The 13,586-nt window shown below is 35.5% G+C and overlaps 1 protein-coding gene and 1 long non-coding RNA gene across 2 annotated transcripts in view; one reads left to right on the top strand and one right to left on the bottom strand.

Moving 5' to 3' along the window:
* The window catches only part of LOC145242153 (uncharacterized), an 87,196-nt gene extending 86,876 nt beyond the window's left edge, over positions 1-320 (top strand). The window contains exon 4 of the long non-coding RNA XR_013862660.1: positions 78-320. This is a non-coding gene — a long non-coding RNA (uncharacterized LOC145242153). The remainder of the gene's footprint in view (positions 1-77) is intronic.
* LOC145242150 (small ribosomal subunit protein mS39-like) overlaps positions 1-13,586 on the bottom strand; it is an 87,163-nt gene that overhangs the window by 3,748 nt on the left and 69,829 nt on the right. Inside the window, exon 22 of the mRNA XM_080105129.1 lies at positions 9,675-9,728. Within this exon, the coding sequence (XP_079961255.1) occupies positions 9,675-9,728 (54 nt within the window). The remainder of the gene's footprint in view (positions 1-9,674; positions 9,729-13,586) is intronic.

The raw sequence follows: 13,586 nt of genomic DNA, 5'->3' as shown, positions 1-13,586 counted from the left end.
ACCAAGTTGTATGTTTGTATGACACTTTTTATTTTTATGCATTTTTCCTGTACCACTTCTTTTACTATGTTTCCTAGTGACTGGAATATCCAAATGCATTATGGAGTTGCAGCAAGAGATGGCACGCTGTACATAGAACCCGAGATGCCAAGTGCATCCGTGATTTCACCAATACAAAGTTTCTGATGAAGCACAATAGTGTGCAACCACATGGTGATCTGCTCAACAACAATTGCCAACATTACCGATGTGTGCTGTGGTTTCCTTCTCTCCGACTTATTGATGGTTGTCTCTACAAAGAGATGGTACTAAACAACAAGGTAATAAACTCTTTCTACTATCTTCCCCTCTTTCTATGTCTCCCTCTTCATAATAATCTTTTGCTATGTCTATCTTTACCTCCTTCTCTCCCTCTATCTTACCCCTCTTTCTCTCTCTTTTCCTCTTATTTCCCTTTATCTCTCTCTCAATTGCTCTATCTCTCTATCTCCTTCTCAATTTCCTTCTCTTTCTCTCTTTCTTCCTCCTTTTCTTTCTTTCCCACTCTCCCTCTGTCTCCTCTCTCTCTCTAATTTCTCTCTCTCTCTCCCTCTATCTTCTTCTCCTGCGTTCTTCCATTTCCTTCTCTCTTTCTTTCTTTATGTCTAGTCCTCTATCTTTCTCTTCTCTTTTCTCCCTCTATCTCTTTTTCTCTATCTCTCTTGCTGTATATATATCTCCTTTTTACTATCTAGGATTGGTTTGGTTTGGTTTGGTTTGGTTGGTTTGTTTTACGGCATATCAACCTTTTTCAAATTTAATGCCAAATCTGGTCATTTTAATAAAAGTTTATATAGTTCATATATATATATATATATATATATATATATATATATATATATATATATATATATTTATTTATGCTGGTTGATTTGGTTTGGTTGTTTTGTTTTATGGCATGTCAACCTTTTTGGGGTTATTTAATGCCAAATTCAATCATTTTGGTAAAAGTTTTTAGACTCCAGGTTCTTTATATCTTCAGATATTTAATCATAGTCTTTGTTTTGGTTATTTTGTAGAAGAAAACTATTGTTTCAGTTTTTGGCTTTGCAGAATCTCGTTGGGTTTTGCAAAAAGGAAAGAAAAAAAAAACAATAATACCAATATTTGGTGCATTTTAGGTAAGGAAGCTGATATCTTCAGACTGTCTGATCTGGTTATAGGAAAATTGTAACTTACTTGGCTGGCATGTGTGCATGCTTCAAAGGGGTGGTTGTGTAAAAAAAAAAAAAGGAAAGAAAGAAAGGCTAAAATGGCGACACTCAGTTGGTTTAATGGTCGACGGTCACGTGAGCGACGTAGACTGTCGCCGTTACCATACAAATGAGACAGGTGAATAAAAACAGACGTGAAGTGAATAAGGGACGAGCAGGAAGAGGAAGTGCTATGTATGTAGTCATGTGCAAGTCAACTTGAAAGAGTGTTGAGTTCTGGAGTTGGAAGTTTTGACAACAGTGTCAAGTTTTGGAGTTGGAAGTTTTGACAAGAGAGTGTTGAGTTGTAGAGAAATTGTTAGTTTATACATACTGGTAGCATTGGTGCTATCTAGGAAATATATAGTCGATATGAACTCTATACAACTACCAAGGTGAAGGTAGACTGGGTGAAATTTTTTGAGCTGTTGCCATTGACAGCTTATCCCCCCTCTACATCTGGATTAAGTTCTATAGTAGTCATGTCAAGAGCATTGTTATATACCAATGACTGCTTAGCCCTCATCCAATCCTCTCTCATTCAACACATTAGGTCAGAAGCCATTGCCAGAGTATAGATGTCTTGAATCATAAGAAGGTTGCCTGGCCATGGAAAACTTGAAAACAATTGATTAAACAAGGCTGTACAGAGGAAAATTTGGAGATGATTGATCTGCTGAACAATGAGAACTAGAATGTGAGCTTGTGAATTGTTAAAACATGTCTAACCCTTGGACAAGGACATCATCACGTTTCGTGATCTTTGGTTCAACCAAATTGTACACTGATATGACAGTTCTCTGTCAAATTGAAAGTGGGTGTTTTGTTTGTGACACCATTACTAGAAGATTGTCCTACAGTGCAAATGGGCTCTCTCTGTAACCCCTATTATCATCATCTTCATCGTTGGATTCCATCATGCGAAATCTGAATTCGTGTCAATAGGACCACGCAGGCGACAAGCTGTTTCCTAATCCAGTAGCAAGGTCCTCCCGGCAGCATCCGGGCCCCATCGGGTCACACCTCTATCTGTTTTTTTTTCAACAGTCCCACATTTTTCATAGATGTATTGCCTTCACCTTGGCTGAGAAACTCCATCTACCAACTAGTTCAGAATATTTGAGGTACTACACCTTGGCCAAGGGTAACCTGGACAAGGGAAAAGTGATGTTAAATGAATAGAAGAACTAAGTATGAATAAAAACATTTAAAGAGAATATTATTATGGGATAGTTGATAATCAGTGACACTTAATGCTGTATTGAGGCGTTTACCAGCAATTATTGGTGGACCTTGGACGTCTGTACAACTGTCACAGACAGTTCCGGTATACAGTGTCAGTCACTGGTTGCCATGAGTGTTTCCTGCTTCCATTGGACTGCTCTTAAATGAAATTGTGGTGGATAATAGCGTATGCACTGGGTTCCTCTGTAAATGTCACTCTTTGAATTAGTGCCAGAGGCCTATCGACAGAAATTCTGAAGCCAAAGGAGAGTCGAGGCGTAGTTTTACGTGGAGTTTACAAAGGACAAGGAATGGCTCCTCAGTAAATGGTGTGCCACGAAAGAAGCGGAAAATGATGTAGTAAAGATTGAGCAGCTGATCTTAATATGATTTAAGAGTGTACCTTAGCGAGACAAAAGTGGCAGATGAATATATAATAACACACAACCCTGTGCTTGGACAAGTGGCGCAAACCAAACACCATTGGAACAAAATAACCAGATTTCATGCTATAAATCTGGAAAATTGGGACACAGCATCCAGGTGTTGAATATGTCGCGGGCCAGAGGCAAACCAAACACTAGAGGTCAAACCACAAGGAGCAGTATGGTTAAGTCCAGAGATGGAAGCATACCAACCGTTTATCAGAAACGTTATCCAGAGTGAGAGACCAGAGTATCAGTGATCATATTAAGAGACACAGTAGAAATCATTTCCAATGGTTGTATCTAGATAAATTTTTGTAGTGAATGTTTTACAGGAGAGGGGAGAGCATGGATTGGAGATCAGTCAAGTATCTGTGATAAAAATAATGATAGAGTAAAGAAAGACTGGCAATGTTTCTTCTGTGAGAAAGAGGGTCTAGGAAAGAGAAGAGAACATTCCTCATTCCTATGAAGTCTCTATAGTTCCGATAGTCAAGTAGTTAACGACACAAACTGCCATGCTGGGAGTTCAAAGTTCGAATCCAGTTCATTTAAAAAAATTACTTTCACTTAAGATGTTGGCAACCTTCTCGTAGTCCCTCTTGTAAGTACCCGATGCCTTTCTAAAAAAAATTCTAACTACAAAAATATCGGAGAAACCAATGCCAATAATAGAATCTTCGGATTTGAGAGATGATGATGATGATGATGATGATGATGATGATTTGGGCTATGACAACAGCATATTCTTTTCATTGTTTTGACTCTCGAGTATATATCCGACACAGTTAGACATAATTAATCAATCGAGAACCACATCACTCTACATAGAAACATATAAGATATCAAAGGATATATACATGAGAATCAAAACAAGGAAAAGAATATGCTGTTGTCATAGCCCTAATGATGATGATGATTGCCTAACTGTGAAGATTAGTGAACTGGGGGAACACAGCTTTTCTAATTTTCTTTTTATTTTATGCATTTGTGATTTAAATAAATATTCAAATCATCTATTCTAGTCTATCTACATATATATAAAAGTGAGAATGATTGTGTGTGAGGTAGTTTTTCACAAACATGTTACAATAAAAGAAGTCTGTGGAAAGGTGATAAGAATACCACTATGTCGGATCACTCTAAGATCAAACGGAATGACAAATATGATCCAAGTTGGAGTCAAAGGAATATCATTATTGTCGAGAAATGATGCCGGAGTGGAAGTGTCACATCCAAGAGGAAGAGCAGTGAGAATCAAAATGAGAACAAGGCCAAAAGTTGACTTAGGTGCGGAGCAAGGATATAATTTGTGAAGCAAAGCTAAAAAGCAGGATGAAGAATGGGGGATTCTATTCCTGAAACAGTCAAGGAACGAATTAGTAAAGGCTCAGAGAGGTGATAATAGCCTGAAGGAACTGTACGACAGGGCAGAAGATTCAGGAAGTGAGAGCCTCTCTCTTCAGTTGTGACCTTTCAACGTGTGCTTACACGCCCTTGACCCCTTGATCGCAGCCCAGTTATGATCTGCACCCTGGTCGGTACAGTTATGATATGTCGACTGGGCAACCAGGTCTGCCAACCGTTAGTACGTCGCGTCACCCAGTAAGTTCTTCGTTAAGGCGTTGGGGATTCTTCTCGGATGCTCGGTCCTCAAGGCCTGTTCTCCGTGGATCGTCTAGTTATCCTGGGTGTTCGTTGACGGATACGGTGTCACAAATGGCAAATAACGAAATATCCACAGATGTGACCTTGCACGTGTGACCTTAACCGTGGTCACATTTGGCAAATAAAGAATGTACATATATACGGATCAACGCACATCAGCAACAAAACTCCGGAGGTTAGTTTATATAATATATATTTCGGAAATTCATAAAAGAAGTATTTACAGCATATACATAGAGTTGACAATTAATTCAAGCAAGCAGTTAGTTCTACAACTGAGCTTCTGTTGTTGAAATACCTGGTCGGTATTGCGGACTTTGCGTAATTCTCATTAAGTAATCTACACTTTATAAGCGTTGAGTTATCAGGCAACAAGCAAGGGGGAGAGAGAGAAGAGAGGTGATTCTGCCAAGACTTATCTCTCTTTGACTCTTACTACTCTTCACTTACTACTCGGTTCTTCTTACTGACTTAATCTCTAATTTTGCACTTCTTTTATAATACAATTATGGAATGATGACGACACCCATGTTCGTCATCGACCAATCAAATTGCTTGATTATAATTCGACGGGGCCTGTTCTCATTGGTTGATTATACTTCGACAGGGCCCTTTTTCATTGGTCCATTTCCAAAATTGGTTTGACTCCTCCCTTAATTAACGCCCAACTTACATGTTGTATTAATTAACTCCTCCCTGGCTTACTAATGGAATTTCCCCCTATCCAGGAAAATTATTTTTCCTTTGAATTAAAGCAAATCACGCGATTTTATTTGTTTTGAAATTTCGGACAATTCATTTTTTTTCCTCTTCTTTGTTCTAAACACAATGCCGAGTCACTGCGTGTGTTTCAAAAACAACCCGACTTTTCAACTTGTCAAATTCCCAGGTCAACTTTTGGCTCATAGTTTTGCCAATTGCGGGTGTGAAATCCCCACCCCTCCGGCTACTGTACACTATGATTTCGGCCATTGGAGATCAAACGCCTGTGTATTTTGGCTAACATATTTTATGCATTCTTTTTTGCTTTTGAAGTCTAGAATTTGATTCAACTTTTCGCCACAAAGGCACTCCCGCCGCCGCCATTTCAACAACAGACTTAGCTCAGAATTTATTCACAAATAAAAATTAATAATAATTTTTATTCTTTCAACCCGGTCATCGTCCGGGAACAAAAAATTACTTTCAACTAAAAGAAACGTCACATCAACCCTACAGGTCTGATGTGGCCTCTCTTTAGTGTTACACAGTATCACATAGAGGAAGTAGCCAGATAATAAAGGAGAAAGCATGAGGTGTATTGCCAAATAGTGATGCCTGAAGCGTATAAAGAGGAACTATTGAGCTTGGCACACGAAGTGCCAATGGTTGGACACCTAGATATTACCAAAACATACAATAGACTGATCCAGCACTTTTATTGGCCTGGGATGAAAACCAGCATGAAGAGATTCTACCAATCATGCAAAGTCTGCCAGAAAACTGGGAAACCCAACCTGGATATACTACCAGCACCCTTCTGACCAATATCCGTAACAGAAGGGTCATTCAAATGAATCATCATGGATTACATACAACACCTACCAAGGACAAACACATGAAACAATACATACTCACGATGATGTGTGTGAGTACAAGATTCCCAGAGGTCATCCGTTAAGGACTATATCGGCAAAGAAGGTGGCGGACTCCATGATCAGTTTATTCTCAAGGGTCAGAATACCTAAATTGATTCAAATGAACCAAGGGTCCAATTTTACACCAAAGCAATTAAAAAAGGTGACTGAACAATTGAGAATACAACATGTAACATCGAGTGCCTACTACACCTAATCGCAAGGCACCCTGGAATGCTTTCACGCAACACTGAAGAGTATGCTGAAAGTACATTGTGTTGAGTGACAAATAGACTATGACAAAAGATTGCCATTCGTGCTATTCACAGCAAGAGATGCGATGATCTATGGACACACAGTGTGTGATTCCCTGCAAATGGTGAAAGAACAGTGGGTAGATCCCTAGCCAGCAGCCGAGGTTGTATCAGATTATGTCAAGAAGATGAGACATAAATTGCAGACTGGGAACTAGCCTGACAGCACATGGCCAAAAGCCAAAATGAAGCAATGATATGATAAGCAAGCGCAGATCTAAGAACTCCGTGTGGGGAAAAAGGTCATGATGCGTATACCAGGAAAAGGAACACCGCTTGATCCAAAGTTTCATGGATCCTATACAATAGTCGAGAGAGTTGATGACTTAAATTACAGGATAAGCACGTCAAAATACACAGCTGTGTCATGTTAATAGACTAAAACGATAAGCAGAGAGAAACGAGGAGCAAGCAATGCCTGCCAGAAAAACGAACAAGCCGACATAGAAAATACAACAGCGAAGGAGGATATAAGAATTAAGGACATTCCAATTCTGAGCAACTTGGAAGAGAAGTTGTGTTATTTGTTGGAACAGCATCGGAAGGAACTTAATAATCTTAGAAAAGAGTATTCAGGATTATTCTCTAATGTACTCTGGGAAATATCATTAGCAGAGCACGGCTTGGAGCTGACCATGGAGAGACCAATAAATTGCAGATTGCAAAATTGGGCCTTGATATGGCTGGAGTACAATCTGGAGGTGCATTATGCAAGGGCCAGGATAAGCAGGTGGCAGACACGCTGTCAAAATGTTGAGCCAGAGGAAATATTGAGGCCATGTACTGTGTGTAAAGAAAAGAGAAATTCATATACTCCTCGTTGTTTTCTTTCTTTGAAGGAAGAGTGAAAAGGATGTTCCTGCAACGGGTAATGCCAAATGACCCGCAAAACAGTGTCACCATAAGCAAGGCAGTCTTGTCACATACAAGAAAAGGGAATTAAAATATGCCATCGGAGTTACCTAATCAACGACCCTTATTTGTTTTATTGACGTGCGTAGGTGGAATGACCTCCCGCACCATGGACAATAACACATGCTGTCTGTAAGAGACACTTTTTTCTGCTGTTATCAAATGCCAGAAAGGGAGCGAAAAAGTTGCCTGTGTGCAAGAATGAAAGGGATGAAGAGAAAAACTCCACGCGGTCTAGTATTATGATTAAAACAGAACAACTATTTATGTAATTATGAAAAGGGTGACTCCTTAACTGGTTGGTACAAGGCCATCAATTGGGAGTACTGAGAACACAAAAAGAGAGAGAGATGGAATAATATTTCAATTTGAATGGAATTAAAGGAATGAATTCATTACGACCTGAACTGGTAAGTGTAATTCCCCATAAGAGCCATTGAACATTCCAGATTGTCATATTTCTTTTATTTTGTTTTGAACCAAGAATTCCGTTGGACTAGTTTTATACTATATATATGAATTACATGGACTTACCCAATAAAACAAGTTGGTATCTCATTGCTACTCTTTCTATATCTCTCTAAAATTTCTCTCTTGTATTAAAAACAAAAGAAAATCTTGTATTATATTCGATGCTTGTTAATTGAAATTAAATGACTTTGAAATTAACATATTTATGCAAATTAACGTATTTATGCAAATTAACGTATTTATGCAAATTAACATATTTATGCAAATTAAAATTTCTCTCTTGCATTATATTCGATGCTTGTTAATCGAAATTAAATGACTTTGAAATTAACATATTTATGCAAATTAACATATTTATGCAAATTAACGTATTTATGCAATACAGTCGATCCATATGTTCTTGATTCCTCCATATATCTATAATTGACTCAACGAGAATTCCTTCTGAGGAAGTTATTGACTGTCTGTTTCTGATGTCCTGTGAACTTCAGCCCCGATGGGACTTCCTGACACTGACAATTTTGAAAGATTTTCTCCCATCATATTTGCCTTTCTGTTTTGATATCATTTTTCTTGCAGTGCCGTTGAGTTGTCAATTTTAAAAAAATAAATAAATAAAAACAAGAACCAAAAAAATGATAAAACTCAATTCCTTCTGTTTCCTCCTTCCCATTTTTTTGCTTTGGTTGAATTTTGGTGCTTTCCACTAACCTTCCATTTTTGCTTCTTTCTTAAACCATATGCACAGAAGCTCTAGCAGGGATATAAGCACTTTAGCCCATATACGACTCTGTATCCTATGAGGATCTTTGCCCCTGTGGGTTTGACATTTGATGGGATATAGTTGGATAGCGTATTTCCGATGGTTGACCAAACCAGAAGGGGGTGAAACTATACCCTAAATCTTCGTGTTAATCCAAAACACTCAAAACTGGATCAGAGATATAATATTAGAGTAAAAATAATGTTACAATACAGTTTCAGACAGATTTAAATTCTAATTGATCACTGTGAAGATGATGAAGTGATAAGCCTCGCATATAAAATATATATTCAAATATGTGTTTTATTTCAGAAATGTATAATTCCACATTTGTCAACAAAAATCTTTTATTAGATAGACTAGAGAGAAATGATTTTGCTACCACGGCAATGTTTAAATTAATAGATAATAGAAATATAGTTTGGATTGTGGTGTTCCTAGGAATAAATGTAATAATTTATCATAACATATAAATGCGACTACAAATATGTGCAAAAGCTACATAAAGTAGTGGTTTGTAGTTTGATCATAGTGAATTTATATGTGGCATCTGTGCTTGCCAAGCTATAATGTTTCTTTCTTTTAGAGGAATAATTGATCCTATTTTATATATATATATATATATATACACACACACATATATATACACATATATATACACACACACATATATATACATATATACACACATATATATACACACACACACATATATATACACATATATATACACACACACATATATATATACATATATACACACACACATATATATATACATATATACACACACACATATATATACATATATACACACACACATATATATACATATATACACACACACACATATATATATATACATATACACACACATATATATATACATATACACACACATACATATACACACACATACATATACACACACACATACATATACACACACATATATATATAGAATAGAAGGAGATAATGCCATTAATAGATGATAATTGATTATTCTAAAAAGACATTATTACAAAATTGCAATAATTTAAAAGGCTCACCTGAAATAGCCAGTCAAAGCTTGGGAGTTTTTATTGTACATTTCAAATAATTTCCTGAAAAGTTTAAAACACATTTACAATTTTAAAAACACTTTATTTCTTTAGAGTTATTATTTCTGTAAATAAAATTATAAAAGAACATCACCTCTGTGTGTGTGTGTGTGTGTGTGTGTGTGTGTGTGTGTGTGTGTGTGTGTGTGTGTTTTCGCATCAACATAACTTTAATAAATACATTGAATTCTTGGTGCTTGTCCAGAATTCCCCTTGTATTAATAAACAAAAACAAAGAAAAATATCTATGATCTAATATCAAGATGGAAAGAAAATATTGTATTCCAAAAATCATGTAAATTAATCAAATAGTTTTATTTTTAAATAAGAAAATCAAATTTTATGGCTAATCGAGCAGCAACTGTCTTACGACACCATTTGGAAAATAGTCTCAATAAACAAGGGAGGTAACTTGCCATAATTCCAACTTCCAAGATTTTTTTTGAATGCTTACGAATTTGCATTTGGAAAAATATCTCAAGAAACAAAGATAGAAAACTCAACAATAATTCATACTTACCAGATTTATTTTGTAATGCCTGCAAATTCCAATTAATTGCTTAAAAATTATTGTATTTATAAAAACCAAACTATTTGATCAATTTACATGATTTTTGGAATACAATATTTTCTCTCCATCATGAGGACATACATCATACAGATTTTTCTTTATTTTTGTTTTTAATATAGGGTGAATTCTGCACAAGTACACATTTTTTATTTACTATTAAAATTTTTATTTACTATTAATCTAATATTTCTTGAAATAAAAAATGCAATAGTTCAAAACTAAAAAGTTTTCAAATCATGAAAGAAAAATAATAAATTAAATTCACTAGAATGCATTTCTCTTTATAAAAACGAGTCAGCCAGTTTAACATTTTGTTAATGGTTAACTCTTCAAAATTTGAATTGACAGGAACTTATTTCTGGTTTTATAATTTCGATTAAAAGATTGAAAGTTTTTGAAGTTTTTTTCCATTCAATAATTTTATAGAGATTAAAACAATTTGGTTCAATTAATAATTTAATCATCAAAAACTGTCAAAATAATTAAATTTAATTTTTAAAATCAAATTTGAAAAAAAATAAAACAATTTGGTAAAAGAAAAAAAAAACAAACGGTACAATTTAGAAAAAGAAAAGAAAAAAGAGATTTAAAACATTGGTGTTAATATTATATTAGGCACAAGTGCAAATCACATTCCAAGTAAAAACTCTTTGATATACTTACGTATCCTTACCAAAAATTAGGAAAAATAAGTAGAATTTTAAATAAAATTAAAAATCAGTTTTCATATTTTAATGATCTGCCATTCATTATTACTTAGTTAAATGACAGACTCACTTATCTCCCTTTGTTTTACAAGATTTTTTTTTATTCTTTTCAATGGCAGATCGGCAAACTACAATAAAATTGATTTGGATTTTTTATTTAAAATTCTACTTGATAATTTTTCTTAATTTTGGATTTTAGATACATATTTTTGCCCGATATATAAGTATGAGGGGCGTTTCAAAGTAATGCCTCCTATTTTTTCATTCCACTCCAATCAATTAGGGGTGATTTATGCATTCATGCCCTGAAAGTTTAATCTCTCAATTGCAGATATTCGCAGTGTGAGACTCTAATAAATCCACCTCTGTCATGGCTGTGCGTCAGAAGCAGAGATGCGTCATTGAATTCATTAATGCAGAAAAAATTGAGCCGATCAACATTCACTGGCACCTGCTGAATGTTTACAAAGCTGATGCAGTTGATGTTAGCACAGTTAGGAGATAAGTTTGTCAATTTCAGAGTGCCGACAGAGATGTGAGCGACAAAGCATACTCCGGACGCCCATACACAGCCACCACTCCATCACTGGAAAAAGTGCATTGAGAATAGTACTGACTATGTAGAAAAATAAATTCTGGAACAAAAAAGATCACTTGTTTTAATGGTACCACTCTTGTCTTCATAGCTCTTCAACTTTTTTTTTACTTAAAAAATAGGAGGCATTACTTTTCAAACAACCCTGGTATATCAAAGAGTTTTTCTGCTAATTTATTTGAAACTACGATTTCCACCTGTGCTCAATATTATATAAGCACAAAATACAAATGTAATGAAAGACCCCTGCCCAATGCTACAGGTATTTAAAAAAATTTTTTTTTTTAAATATACAAAAGTAAAGAAAACAAAAATTGCCTTTATGTATTTTTTAAATTAATAAATGGCAATGATAGATTCTATTTAATTCATAGAAATAATTCTTCCCAGGCATTGCTACCTCAGGTCAGAGTGAATCTGGAATTTATATATATAAAAGCGAAAATGTGTGTGTTTGTGTGCCCACTTTTTGTGTATGTCCAAGAAAGGCTTTTTTCAGAGAAGCGGTCGGTCGCCTAACAACTTTTTAAAACTTTTTATATCACATGTAAATCGTAATATCTCAGAGTTAACAACGGAGCTCGCCTGTCTATTTAATTTGCTCGACTTCGGGAAGATAAATAATCAACATTTTTCACTCGCCGCATGTGGGTTAGGCCTTTTTCTATAATAAAAGCGACACTAATTGTCTAGGTATTTTTCTGGTCTCGATCGCCGGAAATGTCCGAAAGCAATCAGCTTTACTCAATGTGGAAATATTATTTCTTTATATCAGAAGACAATTGCTATTCAATTTGGACAAGTGGAGCTGTTTCACCCTACCCCCAACATCTTGGAAAAAAAAAAAAAGAAAAAAGTGTTCCACACTAAATGATACCCCGCAGTCAAAAGTTGACCTCATTAAGTCATTAAAACGTGCACCTGCTAATTTAAGTAATTAAATAAATTCAAACGTGTTTCCGTTAGCATCTCATGGTGGCCCAATGGTTAACGTTGCACTCTTTTTTTTTTTTTACACTTTAATTTCCAATTTTGCCTCAAGGGTTCGGGTTCGATCCTCATACTTACCTACCGAAACATTTTTTTTTTATTTTAACCCCACCCCCCGGAGTTTTGATTTACCCAAAACCACACACACCTCCAAACACCCGGGCAACGCCGGATACCCCTCGCTAGTATAAACTAAAAGGTAAAATCAAAAATGTTAAAACTCCAAATCATATGAGGACCAGGTTTGGATAAACAGAGCACAAGTAGTTTTTTTTAATGAAAATTGCTCCAGACATGACATGAAACCAATTGATGTAAAGAGCTTTTTCAAGATCAACAACTCACACAATAATAAGTGTTAGATAAATAGATTCCAACTTCAAAAAATATTAATTGTTCTCTCGTTTGTCAGAAAAATCATTCATGGAATGTGAAAACTAAAGGACGAAATAAGGAAAGTGAGAGTTACAAGGTTACCAAAAATAAATCTAATATCTTCTGTCTACTCTCATTTGATACTATTATTAATAAGCATCAGGATTAATTTAATGAATTTTTTGTCCACAAAACTTGTTAAGTACAGTGGGTGAGGAAGTATTTTTTTACCTACAACAATAGCATTCAAGTATAACAGTAAAAAAGTGCCCCCCCTCCCCATCCGATTTCTGATTTAGTTGAGGGATTTAAGAAGTTAAACAGGAGAAAGTGTGGTGACAGATAAACTTCTTATTCCCTGCAACCTCTTTCACGCAGAAAAGATGTTGCAAGCCTGTCTCTGTTCTACTGCTCTATCATTATTGTCATGAGAAGTGCTCAATCTCTACCCCCCTCCTCTTGCCAAACTTTCACAAAAACACTAGAATGCTACAACGACCATCAACATCTTTCTATATGTGCCTAAATCTAAACGCAAATTCCATGAACAAAGCTTTTTTCCTAGAACTGCCCACCTGCACTGACTTGCTTTCCAGCTGACTACAATATGGTTGTCTTCAAGT

This window comes from Euprymna scolopes, chromosome 21, assembly GCF_053919585.1.
Source record: "Euprymna scolopes isolate OS-2025 chromosome 21, ASM5391958v1, whole genome shotgun sequence".
Classification (NCBI taxonomy): domain Eukaryota; kingdom Metazoa; phylum Mollusca; class Cephalopoda; order Sepiida; family Sepiolidae; genus Euprymna; species Euprymna scolopes.
Note: the sequence above shows the minus strand (reverse complement) of the source record. Positions and strands in the feature narration are given on the sequence as shown.